Raw genomic sequence first — 17,139 nt, 5'->3', positions numbered from 1 at the left:
AGGAACATCTGTCCCCCGTTCCCTGCTTGCTAACCCTGCCTCAGGGGGCGAAGACGGAAAACAACCCAAGACCAACACACAGAAACAACTTTTCATTCCTCTTACAAATAAGGCTCCTCTGGAAATTGAGAGTTCCGGCATTTCTCAGAAATTATGTTCCTGGAAAAACATGGCATGAGCCTGTGTGGAGAGTCTACCGCTCCAGAGCCTCGCTTTCCTACCAGATCCTTCTAACAAAAACCAGGACAAGAGCTTTGCGGGGTAAGCAAATGGGAAGATCACCTATGAAAAGCTTTGCCTGGTTCTGTCAAACTCAACTTTTGTTCTAAATATCATAGATCAATTAAAAGTTCACCAGGGTGTCACATATTTGTCTATACCACGGCCTATGTGGCATCTTACAGATACACTCCTTTTGGAAGATTTACATTGGGATTACAAAAGATTGAAAGACAATGTCTGATTTCACAGAAGGCTCAACATAGGACACTCCTCTCTGCAATGGCTATCAAAGGACTGAGGAAGCGCAGCACCTCCCACCTGGATTTTGCTACAATTTGCTGCAGGGCTGCCCAGGGCCACGCAATGGACTGGGTTCTATGAATCAAGTCAATGCACAACCTGCAAAAAACTGGTTTGTCTCTTGGCAAAAACTGGAGTCTGTGCCTCTATCCTCACATCCACCAAGACCTCACTACCCCATGTGCTTATCAGGTCAGTGGCCCAAGGGACCATGGCCCACAATCCCTGTTCCTTACTACATGCAGAAGCTTTATGGGCACCCTCTTGTCAAACCTACCTAAATAAGACATCACCTGCACTGGAGGGACGCAAGCAGGCCAGAGAGGCCAGTCAGTCTTCATCGCAGATATGAGGGTCCTGCTGGGCTGCACACCCATCACCTCCAGCACATCCTGGATGCTGGGCCTAGATCTGCATGGTTTTCAACTGTATTCTTGGACACCACATCCTGAAGGTACCTAAAGTCAGCCACTCCAGGGTGGGGTTGTGAGATCCCAGGTCCAGCCCATGCTGGAATCTGGTGAGTCAAGAGCTATACACCAAAACTAGTCTTTCTGGTGGGAAAGTCTCCATGGCCGGAAAACACCAAGGAAGAATTGAAAATAGGTAAGTTCTTATTCAAAAGCAGACACTGCCCTTTTCAGATAAGATATCATATCCCTGGGAAGCAGGAGGCTCACCTTTTTCTCTCCTGCAAATGCCTTGCTTTTGGTTAAAACCATAAACTTGAAAAAGAAAACTAAGTATAGAGCACTTAGTGACTGAAGTCCACATCTTCAAATGCTTTAAACATTAAGTCAGATAATCTCTACACTGATGTGAACGGGAGAGGAAATACATTTGACCCCTTGCTTCAAACAAAATCTTTCCATCTGGTTTTTAATTAGAAAGCAGTTGTTTTGCTTCTGCAACACTTTTTAACCTCTGCCACTGTAGGTACAAGCCTGCAAACCATATTTTCATTGATTAAAAAAAATTAAATGTTGAAAGAAACAATATTTTCTTTTTAAGGAAAAAAGAGCAGCAACATTTTGGCGGGGTCAGTCACTTAAAGGCATATAGAGAAGCCATCGTGGCCATGGCTTACTGTTCAGTTTGTCTTGAACAAGTCCGAGGTCATTTTAACCATGCTGACCTGTGGACCCACACCGGGAGCCAGCACTGTAAGCAAACACTGCCCTCTTGTGCACCGAACAGCTCCAGAGCCGGCACCCGTGGACAGTCTGTGATGGTGCAGCTGGTCTCCCTGCCCAGGATTGTCAGGAAGAAGATGACACACATCTGTTACTGGAGAGCTCCCTAGAATATCCTCTTCTTCAGAGACAGATTTCAAGATAAGAGGAAAAGGAGACCATTCAGCAGAAGAAACCAGACCAAACCTAACCCACTATTATCTTTCCTGGAAAGTACTTATTGCTCAGGAAAACAAATTCATTGATTGTCTTGGGAATTTATGGTATATTTTATAAAACTTTTAGGGATAATTAATGAACCTAAAATAAGAAGTAGTACCTATTTTTATCTAGGCAGAGGCTGGGGATTTAGCTCAGTGGCATAAGCGCCTGCCTTGCAAGTGCGCGGTCCTGAGTTGGATCCCTTTTAAAAAAAAAAATAAGGCAATCAAAACTATTTTTATCTAGGTAATCTTCACCAGGAAAAGATTCCATTCTATCTTAAAGGAGTAAGGGGCAGGGGCCCTCAGCTGTTGTCACTCTATAAATCCCCTAGAGCTTGGTCACAGCTCCTCCTCTCTTTTTTGAAGGCCCTCAACCTGGGATGACTTGTGAACATTCTCTTCTCTAACCTGTGGTCAGTGTTTTTGATTCCAAAAGGCCAAAATGGTATGTCAAGCAGAGCCTTAAAGAATATCAATTCTTATTAAAGAATTTGAGGGGCTGGGGATTTAGCTCAGTGGCATAAGCACCTGTCTTGCAAGCAGGTGAGTTCGATCCCCGGTACTGATTAAAAAAAAAGAATTTGGGGCTGGGGATTTAGCTCAGCGGCATAAGCACCTGCCTTGCAAGCAGGCAGTTGTAAGTTCAATCCCTGGTACTGATAAAAAGGAAAAAGACAAAAAAAAAAAAAAAAAAAGAATTTGAGAAAAAAAATCAAAGGATAAAAATTATACACAGGAGTCTGATGCCTGTTGGGTAGAGGGTGCAGGGTTGAGTGAGGCTCTGGGATTCTCTAATGTAAGTTTCCAGGTCAGGACTAGATACCCCATCAGGAAGAGGGGAGGGAGACACTGAAAGGAGATATGGAAGGAACGGACCTTGACCCAGAGGCACAGGCAGCCTGGACGCCAGCAACATTGTATTATTTATGAGCTCGGTGACTAGATACCTCACTTAACATCGCTGATGTCCAATTCTTGGTTAGTGGCTCAGAACTGTTTCCTTACCCTCCGTGTGGCCTGCAAATCAAAGGCAGCCTGTGTGCCAATGTTTAATGGCCAAACAGAGTCGCAGAGAGGTGAGGAATGTCTAATTCATTTCGTGCCAGGATTGCCTGCCAAGCCTATTTTCACTCCAGCCCATCCCACTACCCTGGGAAGAAGACATGGCCATAGTCGTAGAAACATAAGGACTCAGGATGGAGCAAGGCTGTCAAGACAGCCAGGCTGAAGCCAGGCTGACACCTCTCCCTTCTCAGTTCTCATACTAAGACAAGACAACACTGTCTATCCTCTAGCAAAACCAGGATGGGGAGGCCCAGATGGCCCACGCATACATATCCATCCAAATACTTGCAACCCTCCTGCACCAGATCCCCTCCTGCAGTCCTGCCCCACAGCACCTCTTGCCTTAAGGCTGTGTGCGGTTCTGGTCTAAAGCACCCCAACTCTCCAATGCCCTGACTCCCTTCCTCTTTCAGCTGTAGCTTCTACTACACTGCCTCAGAAGGGCCTTCCCCAGCCTCTACCCTGGGCATCCCATAATGTCCTTCTTAGCACTTGCCACAATTTACAATTCTATACATCTCTGTTTACCACTGTAACAACTGCAACATCAGGTTACCTACGTGTGAGCAGGAGCCACGTCTGCCTCACTGGCCATGGGACAACTGATGCTTGGCAGGCAGCGGATTCCTTGGGGCTTGCTAGAAATGAATCCAAGTGACAACCCACTTTCCTTCTATATCATTCGGTTCAAGGCATAAAGTTATACTACCAAATCTTCCTCCTCCCCCCCTCCCCGGTACCGGGTATCAAACTCATGACTGCCTGCTTGCAAGACAGGTGCTTATGCCACTGAGCTAAATCCCCAGCCCCATGCTACCAAATCTTTACAACACAAAGAATCATGGGAACCAGGCCAGATGCTCACACAGCCCCCAAGCTGTTGCCAAGGGTGTGACACAGAATAGCAAGGAGCTAGCCAGGCATGGTGGTACATGCTTTTCAGCACTTGGGAGGCTGAGACAGAAGGATTTCTGTGAGTTACAGATCAAGACCCAGTCTCAAAAAACAAACAAAACAAAACAAAACCCCCAAGGATCTGCCTGGAGGCCTCTGCTGAGGCTCAGTCTCACATCCATGTATATCATGACAACAGCCCTGAAGCCCCAGAGGTTCTGTGACAGTGACATCCCACATTTATAGGTTTTCTATGACACACAGAAACTAAAGGGTAAGACTGGCCAGCAAGTGGAGATGTGTGAAAGGCTGGTTCTGCAGCGAGGCACACACCTGCAAAGACTTAGAACGAAGATCAGGACAAAGGCAACGTTGAGTCTCTGTCCCATCACCTCAAGGAGCTTCCTTCCTCTCTCTCCAAGAAGCTTCCTCCCCTGGAAGCATTTTGCTATGGTGAGTATGACCTCAATTTCACTTCTGCCCTGCCAGGTACCTAACAGATTGGTACTGTAGGAATTCTGTATGGAATAGAGCTCGATGATCAGAGCCAGTGATCTCCCCTGCTGTGCCATGAGCCAGCACAGCAGAAGCCTCTGCTGGCAGTGCAACCCTGGCTGGCTTTGGAGGTCTCCTCCCCTTCACCTCCAAGGCTTCACCTTCACAACTCTTTGCAGGCAATCACTGGCATCAGCCACAGGGTTGCATTACACTCATTTCCCCGTCCCCAAGCTCAAGGGCAAGTTTAAAAATCCTTGTCCTGTCTGAGAATCAGGTCTGAATTAATATCCTTCCTCAAAAGAACTCCAGTAGCAAAGTGAAAACAGACATACTAGACAATGCCCTTTGAAAGTTCCAGCAGGGACAACTGGTGACAATGCAGCCCCCAACTCTGAAAGAAACCCTAAGGTTAAAGGTTCACAGAGGTAGGAGAATTACCAAAGTACAAGTTTGTTCAAATTTCCTCCGGCAGATTTAAACAACCAGGGTCAAGCTGAAGATTGCCGGCAAGAACCTACAAGACAATTCAGCCCCTTTGAACTGTGTGGAGAAAGGAAAATATACGGCCTGGGAGGGATCTACATTATAGCTTTTCAAAATGTTCTTGAAAGGGTCAACCCTGTTAACTCAAAATCACCCTGTTGAAAGATGTGTGAGGACTACTTCTCTAAAACAACACGGCCACCAGGCCACACTGTGTGCAGTGAGCTGCACTGAGGTCGCTGTGTTCCTGGCATTAGTCTGCTGACCCCTCCATGGGCCGTGAAATTAACCATCAGCACAGTAGAAATCTGCTCTGAGTTAAACTACTTTGCTACGCAAAGTGGCCTGAAAATGAAATATGAGGATTGAATTTCCATTGAAAGATTAACTAGTCTAACCTCAAGGCAGGCTTCTTCCCCTGTTGAACTCTGTTCAGCCAGTTGTTTGAAGCACCATGTGAGGGTGGTAATTGGTACAGGCAGTGGGAAATGACTTCTTCATTTATTCATTTATTCATTTATTCATTCATTCATTCAATCAATCAATCAATCATGCATATAAGCATGTATCAGGTACTCCTTCTATGTCAAGCTCTTAGAAACAGTTGAATGATAACAGGACGATGTTTCCAAAAGAATCAAGTCCAATGGAGAATAGAATCTAGTAAATTGATAATGACGTAAGATGGAAAGAAAATGAAATCCTAGCAGTATGTGGAACGTTGGAGGCTCTCAAGTGAAGGTCACTGTATCGGGGGGGAGGGGGGCTGATGGGCTTCCCAGAAAGTATATGGAGCCAGAACATGCAGCCTGAGAGCATGGTATGTCCATGAAGCAGAGACAGACAGACAAAGACAGACAGACTCTGACCTATCAGAGAAGGCCTCATCAGCCAAGCTAAGCAGTACAATCTTTACACAGGATAGTAAAAACGTATCTCACCAATTTAGAAAGAGTTCTTGGTAACTGAAGGAACGAATGCTTACTCATCGCAGGCAGTGGCTGCAAAGATGGGAACAGGTAGGGAGCAAGTGGGAGGGACAGGGATGACCGGTTACTTGTGTGAGTGAGAACGCACTGAGGACCATGGCAAGGGCCTGCCTTGTGAGAAAGGGAAGCTGAGCAGGGGCAACGCAAACCCAGTCTAGAGTAAGCAGGCAGAACTCAACCCATCCCTCAGTCCTGAAGCCTATGGTTATCACATACTGATGCCAAGGGCTAGATGCAGGTCCCTACTCAAACTCAAACTAGGTATAAAGAGATAAAATGGCAGCTCCTCAGTTGTACCAGCTGCCATGCAGGCACTCAAATGGCCACATGAGGCTCCGGGCTATCCTCTTGGGCCATGCAGTGACAGAACTTGCCCATTATGACAGAAAGCTCAAGTGCTGATTAAGCCCCTTCAGAGATTTTTTTAAAACACTGTCCTCTTCCCTCTCACTGCAGTGCTGAATGCTGAGTGAACTGGGCTGCCCTAGCTGACACACTGGGACTTCTCTTTCCAGCCTGTCCTGGTCTACTTGTCTCTGAGCACTAGGCAGCAAATGCTGAAGAAATGACTCTTGCTGGTATAAAGTCTTTCTCTAGAGCAGATACTCTGCAGACCACCTCTTAGGTACCTTGGGTCACCATTCTAGAGAACACAATGCTGGGAACATGCACATGAGGGTCTTTGGGATTTAAGGCAAATGGACCAGGAAATGACCACAAATACAGCAAGGGCTTCTAAGTGCCCCACTGCAATGTAACTAGGAGAGCTGAGTCCCAGTGTCCAATGACCAAGGACAAGCCATGGACCCTCCCAGGGCTTTAAGTGACCCGAATAAATCTATGGCAAAGGCAGAGTCACGTGGCCAGGCAAGGCAGGTTCCTAGGGCCAAGCAGGGCAATGCTAACAAATTTCAAGCACTAATTTAAAAAAAAAAAAAGTCAAGTTTATCTTTAGGTAGCACCTGTGCATGCCACTCAATAAATATCCTCAGGAAGTAGGTTAGAGACAAAGGAAATTATTTTAGTCTTCCTGAAGGCCATAAGACAGGCAAGGCATCATCACAAGAGATATAGAAAGAGAGAAAGTCAACTTCTTTCTCAACAACAAAAGTTGTTTTTTCTCCTGCCAAGAGAGGATCACCCACATTAACTAAGTCCTCCCTACCCACCCAACAAAGGCCACTTCAAAGCAGTAGGAGCCTAATCACACAGCACAAGAAAATGAAAGACCCAATTAACAAAAAACAAAATCCAAATAATCCAGGGAAGAATGGCAGGGAGTTCTCTCCTTATGGCAGTTGACTCACTGTGTGTATAAACTGCTCCCCCAGGGAGTTATGGTTTTCTCCGGATGCACCTGGGGTCTAAGGCCTGAGAGCCAACCCTGGGCAAAGCCAGGCCCCTGAAACCAGGCCCAGGTGGAAGCGCAAGCTGGCACAGTCCCACCGTGTGGCTGGCAGCAAGCTGCTTGCCTCTCCAGCCACACTTTTCTGAGCTGCGAAACGCAGAAGGCTCCTCTTGTGCTCTCTTCTTCAGCTAGATCAAAAAGCTGCACTTGGAGAAGGGAGCAAGTCCCTGGCCCCAAGACACCTGTCTCAGCCCTCTCCTCTGACTCAGTCTCCCACTAAACCTCTCATACATGCACACAGGGGCCTCCGGGCTCTGGAGCAGTGCCCCACCCCCACCCCGCTCACTTCTCCAAACCCTCATTTCTGTGTCTGCGTGCTGAGCCCTTTAGCTGGAATAGCCAGATCTTCACCATCGTTCAGGCCCTCCTTCCAGAAGCCTCTCAAGTAGTCCACAGCAGCCTTGCTGATCTGGCCTCTGTGCTGCACTGTCCCAAGTCTGCAAGTGCCAGAGACATGGCCATGCTTACAGTAGCCCAGGACTGTTTTGAGGCTGTTTCCTATGTCTACTCAATGCAAAACCTCCAGGGCATCCTTTACAGCCAGGCCACAGGACAGGACACTCTTCCTGCCTGTCCCACTCTGAGGCACTCTTCCTGCCTCTCTGTGTCCCTTCTGATCAAACCCTAACAACTCTGCATTTTCTCTGAGCTGGTTGTTGGAGCTGTCTCCACTTCTTCCTCCCTCTCAGGGATAGTATACCCCTCAAAGACAGGTATGGCCACCTGTCTGCCTTACTTCCAGAGAAGCTCAGTATGTGAATAAGAACACCAAATACCAATGCCATGGATCCTCTCCCACCAAGTGGGTTCCCCAGCACTCCCAAAATATGGGGCTTTGAACTCAGTGCCCCCGTGAGGCCAGACATATTAACAAAAAGGAGCAACTGAAAGAACACATGCCATTGCACCTTAAAATGCTGAAGATACACACTTTACATGTATTTCACCACAACTGGAATGTAGATTTTCTTTTAAAAAGGAATGAAGGGTAGGTTCATGCTATAATGTAGATGAACCTTAAAAACTATCTGCCAAATGAAAAGTCAGACTCAAAAGGTCACATAGCATATGACTGCATTTATATGATATATCCAGAAGATACCAATCTAGAAAGCTATTAAGGAGATCAGAGGCTGCCTAGGTCTGGGTTAGGGGGTGGGAAACAGTTGAGTGGGCACAAGCTTCCCTTATAGGGTGATGAAAATGTTCTAAACTGAAGAGTGTGGCAATGGCAACATAATTCTATGAATATCCTGAAAATTGCTGAGCATACACTGAAATGAGTGAACTTTATGATACGTGAACTGTATCTGAATAAAACTACGTTGAAAAATGACCAACTATCTATATCTACCAGACCCCTCAAGCTAGAAATGACTCAGACATCATCTCTACCCTCAACGCTTCCTGTGTCATGGAGATGTGGAGCCAGCAGTGTGGCACAGCACAGTGATTCTGGCATCCCACTCAAACTCGGGCCTCCAAGGGCCTCCACTCTGTTCCTGTCCCAAGGCCTGTCCCAAGGCCACACCCTCACGAGGGCTTTAAGAAAGTCTAGTGCTAGCGCTTCAGGTCCCATCAGCTTCTGTGTGACACCCAAGCCTTTACCCATGAATCCCAGGTACAGAATCACACTGAGGCAAGAGATGCCAGTCCCAGCCTAGCTCCAGCTCTGTCAAAAAATAAAAGAAAAAAGAACTGGGCTGGAGATATAGCTCAGCAGTGGCACAAACACCTGCCTGGCAAGCAAGAGATCCTCAGTTTGATTCCCAGTATCAAAAAAAAAAAAAAAAAGTAACTGCAGAGAGGGGAACATGTCCTAAGAATGGATGGGCTACTTCCTGGGATGCCTACCCTAATCTTACTCTAACATGAATGGGGAGATTTTGAAGAAAAGTCCCAGAAACATGCTGTAGAAAACAAAGGAGATGCTCAGTGAAAAATTTAAAAGCAATTAATTTTAAATGATCACAGCTTTACCAAAAGCTATTGCTGTGATTTCCTTCTGACTTTGATTATAACCTTCCAGCAAAATATTTGCCTCGAGAAGGCAAAGTCTTTGCATTATTTTCTATTCCTAGCATGACTACAAAAATATTCTTTGATTTAACATTTGATATGTTTTGTTCTCAAGGGCAAGCCCCGTGAGAAGAAAAATGTACCACAACAAAATGAAATATGACTACCTGCTTCCATTTTTCTTTCCTGTTGGTGCCTGCTCAAATATTCTGCATTAATTTAAACTCTAGGCTGTGTCTCTGATGTGCTCTACTCTTGCTCTGTCACCCAAACCAAAGTCACCCACCGTCTAGCACTAAAAGTAAGTGCTGTGGACAAAGCATGCCTTGGGTCTCCGAGACAGTGAAAAGCACCCAGGCTTGAAAGGAGACTAGGCAGGGACTACAGTAATAAGGTAACAGGCAAAACAGAAAAGCCTGCACTCACAGAAAGGCACCCTTCATCATGGGGCTGGCTTCCTACTGGACAGAGAGGCTCTGAAGCAAGCATCAGCCCACTGTCACTTAAGGGCAGAAAATAAAGTGCCAGACAGGAGCCTCTTCCAGTCATGGTGTGTGTGCCCTTCGATGAGGAAGGAGGGATAAAAGGCAGTTGTCACCAGGCAGGCACAGAGAAATAGGGTCCTGTGGCCTGGCAGACTCTAGGGCTAAAGATGCTTCAGTGAAGAAATCATTTCCCCCCTCAACTCCCTGAAATATGCTTCAATATCATAGGCCACACATATATGATTACAATTTAATATCATGTATTCTATACCAATTCTCATAAAAAAAAAAAAAAGTGAAGGCAAAGAAAACCACAAGTGGCTTTTGTTTGCTTTGCATTACAACAGCACAAGTTTCTCCTAGCAGCCAAAGTCTGTGTCCAGTTCCCCTGCTTGCACCCACTGGTATCTCTGTTTATACCATGTGGCTTTCTGGGCCTGTGTGCAGACCCTCAAGGGTGTTTCTGACTGAAAACTTCTCTGGGTCACACATAGGAATCCTATGCATTCAACAAGTCCAAAGGCAGAGCAGGAGGACAGCAGGGCACACAGGTACAGAGCTCCTGCCCTGCCACCTTGACACCCAGAGCACAGATTTAGGGAATACACAGAAGGCAAAACAGCTGCAGAAACAAAACCCCTAGACTCCTGGCATCATCCCTCTCCAAAGACAGGGACCTGTGTCAAACTCTAAGATGTTGGCAGGTCTTGTCAGCTCCAGGCAGGGAGGCCCAAGCCATGAGCCACAGGCTGCAGGAAATAGCGCTGGCACAGTGGGCACAGCAGGGGAGAGATGCAGGCGACAAGTCGACAAGTGCCAGCACCAGAGCTACTGTTCATTAACAACAGGAACGAAAGACCCAGAGACAATATGCTGTTAATCCTAGCAGCTACTCCAGGACTATAAATGGCCAGACTAGGGTCCCAGCATTTTTCAGCCCTCCTCTTCACTGCTGGAGTAAGATTGAGGATGAGTCCAGGTCCCTCACCCCCAGCCCCTTTAAAACATATATTACTGAATCTTTTCAAAATTCTAACCCCTGAAAGATTTATTCTCTAACATGGATTTGAGAAAAATACAGCCCTGAAACCTTACCATGGGGGCCAGCATGGATGCGCACTTTTTCATCCAGGCTGAGAAAGCTGGAGCATAGGACATGGAGTCAGAGGAGCTGAGCTCCTTGGCCTCCCCCCGAGACACAATGCTTTCATCTATACAATGGGACCATCACCTTTTGGACCCACCATGGTTTTGACAGTGAAATGGCAAGAAATAATGACAACACTAATTCCTAAGTACTATTGTCACCATGAGTCCCTCACATCAATCAAGAGAGGTGAAAACCTATTTTCTTGAAGTTAAAAAGGATTCTCTGTGTGTCTGGAGATTATCTTGGGGCACCAGATGAATTAGAGAGAAAAGGCTCCTATTTAAGAGACATTAAGCTCAGAGATATCACCGTGGATCACAGAAGCCCACTGCAATTCCCTCTCCTGGGGATCGCACATTCCATTCCCCACAGGACCTAACTCATTTGCAGTGAGCCAGGAACTTGAACAAAAGCCCAGGGAGCCCAGGTATGGAGCCCATCCTGTTGCCAGCGAGCACTCTTGCTCAGCAATCTTTCATCCTTCTGTCCTTAGCTCAGCCAATCCCGCCATGTGCCTACTCCAACAGTGTCCCAGGGAGTTATCTCTGAGCCTAGACTAACACAAGGGCATGATTAAGCTTCACAAGCGGGGCAGCCAAGAGAGAGCTCTTCTGTCTCCACTGTCCCCCATGCCCCAGCTCTCAGCAAAGGCTTATTGCTACCTTTGCCCAACGTGCACAGAACTCCAACAGCTCACTAGTAAACAGTGCAGCCTCCTCTTCCCTCCTGTGTAGCTCCTGGCGGGGAGTGGCAGGAGCCAAAGCAGTGGGCACTCATGAAGCATAGGCCCTATGCCAACCACCTTCCATCCTAGAAGGTTGTCTGCACACCATAAACAGCTAGCCAGTAGCTAGAACACAGCTTTTAGATTTTACTAACTGCCCAGCCTGTGCTAGGTTCTGGCCCAAGCACTAAGAACATGACAGTAACTAAAGTGGGTAAAGGTCACACTCTGCTCTTGTGGCACCCCTTTCTAGCACAGAACAGACAACAAGTGAGTGAACACATAAACAGTACCCAATGACGATGTCAGGAAAACAATACAGGGACAGAAGAGAGTGTGAGAAGAGGTAGGTGGAGAAGGCTGCTCAGGGAGGGGACATTCAGGCCAATGCATAATGATCAGAAAGCAAACATACCACACAGAGGCCACCACAGGTGCAGCAGGAAGCAGTGGAGCAGAAAGGAGGTGGTGGCTGAAAGTGGGGAGCCAGGGAAAGCAGTAACCGAGGAGGCTCAGAGGAAGGAACCAGGCTGGGGGTCCTGTGGACCTGATAATGCAAACGGCTCTTCCTCTAAGTGTTGTGGGAACCACTGAAAAGTCTTAATGTCTCGATGCACATCTCTAAAGAGAGTATACTGCCAGCTACACAGGGAATAAAGCAGATGGAAAGAGAGCAAGCAGTCCAGATCCAGAATGACAGGATTTCAGGTACCTTAAAGCAAGATCTGGCCACACCCTACAGGGCACGGTGATAAACACCTATAATTCCAGCACTCAGGAGAAGAGGCCAGCCTGGACTACACAGTGAGTTCAAGGATAGCCTGAACTACTTAGCAAGACCCTGTCTCAAAAAAAAAAAAAGAAAAAGAAAGAAAGAAAATCTGGCCACATCAAGAAGGCAAAGATGTTCATAACTTACAGCTCATGAGGACAGCTGAGGGTCTTCACTGGCCCAGCTCAGAAGCAGCAGAGTTGGTTCCAACATCAGCCCACGCACTCTACCTGCTAATCATCTGAAAGGCTAATACTCCCAACACACAGGCACACAGGCTGTCACATACATGCACATCATGGCAGCAGGCTGGGACAGAGTACATACTCAAATGCAAGCACTCTTCTGTTCAAACGGAAAGTAAATTTCTCATTCCCCAGGAAGTTGGAACTCTGACCTAAAGGAAGAATGGTAGCCACTTTAGACTCACTGTGGCAATGTACCCAGGACACACTTTGATGCTATAGGAGGTGAGAGTAAAGCAGTAAGAACAACTATGTATATGTAAGAAAAGAAAAATTCTTTTTAGGTTTTACAAACCAAGGACTTGCAAATTGTTTGGTGTTAAGGTCTATAACATTTGGTTATAGAATCAGGCCAGTAACAAACTCTGTTAGTCCCATAAAGGGTCTAACTCTGTACCTATGCTGGAAGGGATAAAGAAAGTGTGGAAAGGGCTTGGACCTTGGAATCAGGCAGACCTAGACCTTGTCACTGACCAGCTGCCTCCCTGAATCCCCATTTCCTCAATAGTCACATGAAAATCACCTCACTCCTCACAGCATTTGGCTGGGAAGTAGCAAACATTTGGGGAAGGTCAGTAAATGCCTACACAGCTCTCCTATCTACCAGTGACAGGAGGTCCAGAATTAGGTTCAAAGGTCACACAGCTGAAAGAAAGGAAAGCAGCTTTCGTGGCCTGATCTGCCCAACTTCAAAAGCATGTCCTTCGCCACTGGCCTTAATTACAGATGCTCCTTGACTCATAAAAGGCTGTGTCCCAGTAAAGGCACCAGAGGTTGAAAGGTCACTATATGGAACATGCTCTTCACTGAACCTACCGAAGACCAGTGCTGAACCCATGCACCATGTCACCACAAAGCAAAGCCTGCCCCTCCATGATCTCCCGGCACACAGCAAGCTACAGTTCACTACCACTGCCCTGAACCACAAGAATCACATTACCTTCAGCTCAGAAAAGATCAAAGTTCAAATATAGTGTCCACTGAATCTATTACTTACACACCTTTATACAGTTACAAAATCATAAGCTGAACCACTGAAAATCAAATTCTCTGTGTTCACCAGAAAGGATGACAAATTTAGCTTCCCTTTTTTTTAACCTAGGTCTTCCACTTCCAATGTAGAATGGCTTAGAATACATGTCCTAAAATGTACTTAAGTACAACAAGAAAAAATTCAATTATAAGGACAGAGGGACTGGCATGGTGGTGAATACCTGTAATCTCAGCACTCAGGAGGCTGAGGTAGGAGGGTCACCATGAGTTTAAGGACAGCCTGAGTTACATAGTGAGTTCAAAACCAACCAAAACCACAAGTGAATTCAAGACCTTGTCTCAAAAAAACAAAGGAGATTAGAGGTAGTAAAAAAAGTTTGAAAAAGGAATCACACAAACATACATCTCTCTGGAGAGATGACGGATCCAGAGCTGTCAAAATAAGACTTTTGCTTTATTTGTAATTTTCCACCTCTTCATAAGTAGCATGTCTTTCTGTATTTTCTGTAAACAGTAATTAAAGATTCATTAAGTGACACAATGTCTCACGAAGGTATTTTAGCAGTACTCTTAATAACTGAAAATATAACCTTCACCCTGGACAGGTCAGTTCCAGTTAAGCAGTAACCAAGTCTACAAGTCAAAGACATCTGCTCAATATTCACCGCAGCAGAGGTAGCAAAACACTGAGACAGAAATGAGATAGGATATTAGGGCATGACAAAACCCGGCTGGAAAAGTGGGCTGACTTGTTAATTACAACACCTTCTGGAGAACTGAGCAGGCTTTCCATAGGATGGCCTAGACCAGACCTTAGCCTGGAGCATAGGGTCCCAACACCAGCTCACAAGACCCAAATACAGAAGTAAGAGTTTTAGACAGCACAAAAGAAAGGCCGCCATAAAGAACCATGCTATTATAACTTTCCAATGATAGCCCAAGCTGTTTCACAGATGCAGCACGTACTTTTATCTTTACTGTCTCCCTCTTTTTTCTCTTTACTCAGCCCAAGATTGCTTTGCAGAGCCAGTTTCTGTCCTGCTCTTCACTTCTACTTTGTCAAATAAACTTTGCCACTGCTTTTTACTTGTTTCATTCAGTTCTTTGTTCCAGACAAGAAGAACCCATAAGGCGAGGCAAGCAACTGAATGAACCTGGTAACTTTTTAGTGGGGAGCCACTTTTTAGAAGCAAACTACCTGATAACAGAAAGGTCCATCATTAAGATATCAGGGAAGGCTAGGTATGGTGATGCTTGCCTGTAATCCCAGCACTCTAGGAAAATGAGGCAGAAGGTTTGCCAAAGTCAGGCCCAGCCTGAGCAACCTATTGATTTAGCAAGATCTGCCTCAAAATTTCAAAATTTTTAAGAGCATGGGAGTTGCTCAGTCCAGCAGCTCAGTGCAAAGGCCCTGGGACCATAAAAAACAGAAACGAGTTTCTCAGTTGAGACACTGTTGGGTGGAGTTTATAACAGGACTTTAAATGAGCTTTAAAAAGAACCGTGTCTTTTTACAGGCACAGATACAATGACCTCTCCTGACGGGGCTGAAATGGTTTATACAGGGGAGCAGAGGGATGTATACGCACACCGACATGCTTGTGTTTCCACAGAGTCCTTGTGAAAGGACACGCAGGAAATTGGGGAGTGTCTGGCATGTGAAGCACAAGCACTGTGCGTGGTGACTTCTCGCTGAATTTCCCGCGTGCCCTGCGCGGGCTGGCGTCTCTACCTCGCTCATGCGCGTGACGCGCGCGCGTTTCCGAAGGTCCCGCCCGTCCGCCCACCCGGCCCGCTCACCGCCGATGATGGTCCGGATGAGCGAGGCGTGCCCGGGGCAGTCCACCAGCGTGACCTGCAGCAGCGCCTCACCGGGCTCCGCCGCGCCGGGCAGCGGCACCGCGAAGCACGAGAAGCCCAGGTCCAGCGTGATGCCGCGCTCGCGGCTCTGCGGCTGCTTGTCGAAGGCTGCGGTGGACGCCGTGGTGCTCAGCGCCCGGGCCAGCGCCGTCTTGCCGCTGTCTATGTGGCCCAGCACGCCCACATTCACGTTCACCCGCCGCCCGGCCATCCCGCCCGCCGCTGGCGCGCCCGCCCCTCGCCCTCCTGGGTCGCGGTCCGACGCGGTAAACGGCCCCCCCCCCTCCCGGTGCCGGCGCACCAGTTCCGGCCCCGAAGTTTCCGCCTTCCCGGAGGGCACGCTGCCAGCAGGTGCCTGGGGCGAGTCCCTGGAAAGGTCACTGTGGGCGGGACCTTTGGCTCACCTGGCTCCGCCCACCTGAAGCTTCTGGAGTCCCAGATTGGACGAGGCTTCCATTCTTCATTCACTTCAGAGAATGCCTGCTAGGTACCAAACACTGCCTACTTAGTCCCAGCGCTGGGACACTGTGCCCTGGGGTTATCATAGGAATCTGGAGGCATCAGGCCACAGCCAGGAGAACTAGCAATCAAACTGGACCATCCAAGAGTGAGAAGCCTTCTGAGGAAAATAAAGCCACACATAAAGAACTGAATATAATCAGTCCTTCCAGATTTAAAGACCCAATCCAGAAATGGACATCTGAGTTGAATACACACACTGCTCAGATGAAGAAGTGCAAACAGCAAATAAATATGTGAAAAAAATGTTCAACATCATTGTTCATTCAAGAGTTGCAAATTAAAACAACACTGAGATTCCACCCTAGAAAGAATGGCTATTATTAAGAAATCAGTAACAAATGCTGGAGGGGTTGTGGGGGAAAAGAAATCCTTCTTCACTGGTGGTGGGAGTGTAGTCTGGTGCAACCACTGTGGAAATCAGTGTGAAGATTCCTCAAAAAACTAGGACTAGAGGTCCCATTTGACCCAGCTATTCCCCTTCTGGGTATCTTCCCAAAAGAATTTTAAAAATCATACCACAGCAATATGTGTGCATCTATGTTTATAGCAACACAATTTGTAATAGCTACATCTTGGAGACAACCTAAATGCCCACTGAGTAAGGAATAAATAAAAAAGATACAGTATTTTTATACAATGGAGTAGTACTCAGCCATAAAGAAAGAAAAACTGGAGACTTTTCTAGGTAAATGGATGTAACTTGAGATCACACTCAGTAAAATAAGATACATGTGTAAATATTATCTCATTAGTGTGAGAAGTGAAAAAAATTTATTTGTGTATGTATATGTATGTAAAAATAGTTGAAAGTTATACTACTGATTTCTCTGAGTTTAATGAAGAGAAGGATTTGTGCAGATATTGTTCAGCCAGTTGAATGCAGATGTCTTGTGCTCTGGGTGAATGATCTGAGGATGACAATGCGCAGTATATGTACCATTGTTGTCCCTTGATTGACCTGTTTTGAAATTTTGTTTTATTTTTTTTTCTTTTTCTCCTTGAAATAAAAGAAATTTGAAAAAACTAATTAATTAAACTGTGTCCAAAAATGGTTCTGAAGAAGTCTAGAGAGACGCAGTTACTGGATACACAGGGCTGCCTGTGGCCAGGACTG

The 17,139-nt window shown here is 46.5% G+C and overlaps 1 protein-coding gene across 6 annotated transcripts in view; it reads right to left on the bottom strand.

Moving 5' to 3' along the window:
* The window catches only part of Eefsec (eukaryotic elongation factor, selenocysteine-tRNA specific), a 207,721-nt gene extending 191,965 nt beyond the window's left edge, over positions 1-15,756 (bottom strand). For 3 of the 6 annotated variants that reach the window (XM_003461490.5, XM_063237810.1, XM_004999649.4), the window contains exon 1: positions 15,444-15,751. In XM_003461490.5, the coding sequence (XP_003461538.1) occupies positions 15,444-15,714 (271 nt within the window). In that variant the 5' untranslated portion in view covers positions 15,715-15,751. Of the gene's footprint in view, positions 1-15,443 lie in introns of all 6 variants that reach the window. The other 3 variants (XM_063237808.1, XM_063237806.1, XM_063237805.1) reach the window with 3 other exon arrangements.
* Positions 15,757-17,139: the final 1,383 nt, after the last annotated feature.

This window comes from Cavia porcellus, unplaced genomic scaffold (genome assembly GCF_034190915.1).
Source record: "Cavia porcellus strain 051 isolate PalLab524CR breed Dunkin Hartley unplaced genomic scaffold, mCavPor4.1 scaffold_27, whole genome shotgun sequence".
NCBI classification, from domain to species: Eukaryota; Metazoa; Chordata; class Mammalia; order Rodentia; family Caviidae; genus Cavia; species Cavia porcellus.
Note: the sequence above shows the minus strand (reverse complement) of the source record. Positions and strands in the feature narration are given on the sequence as shown.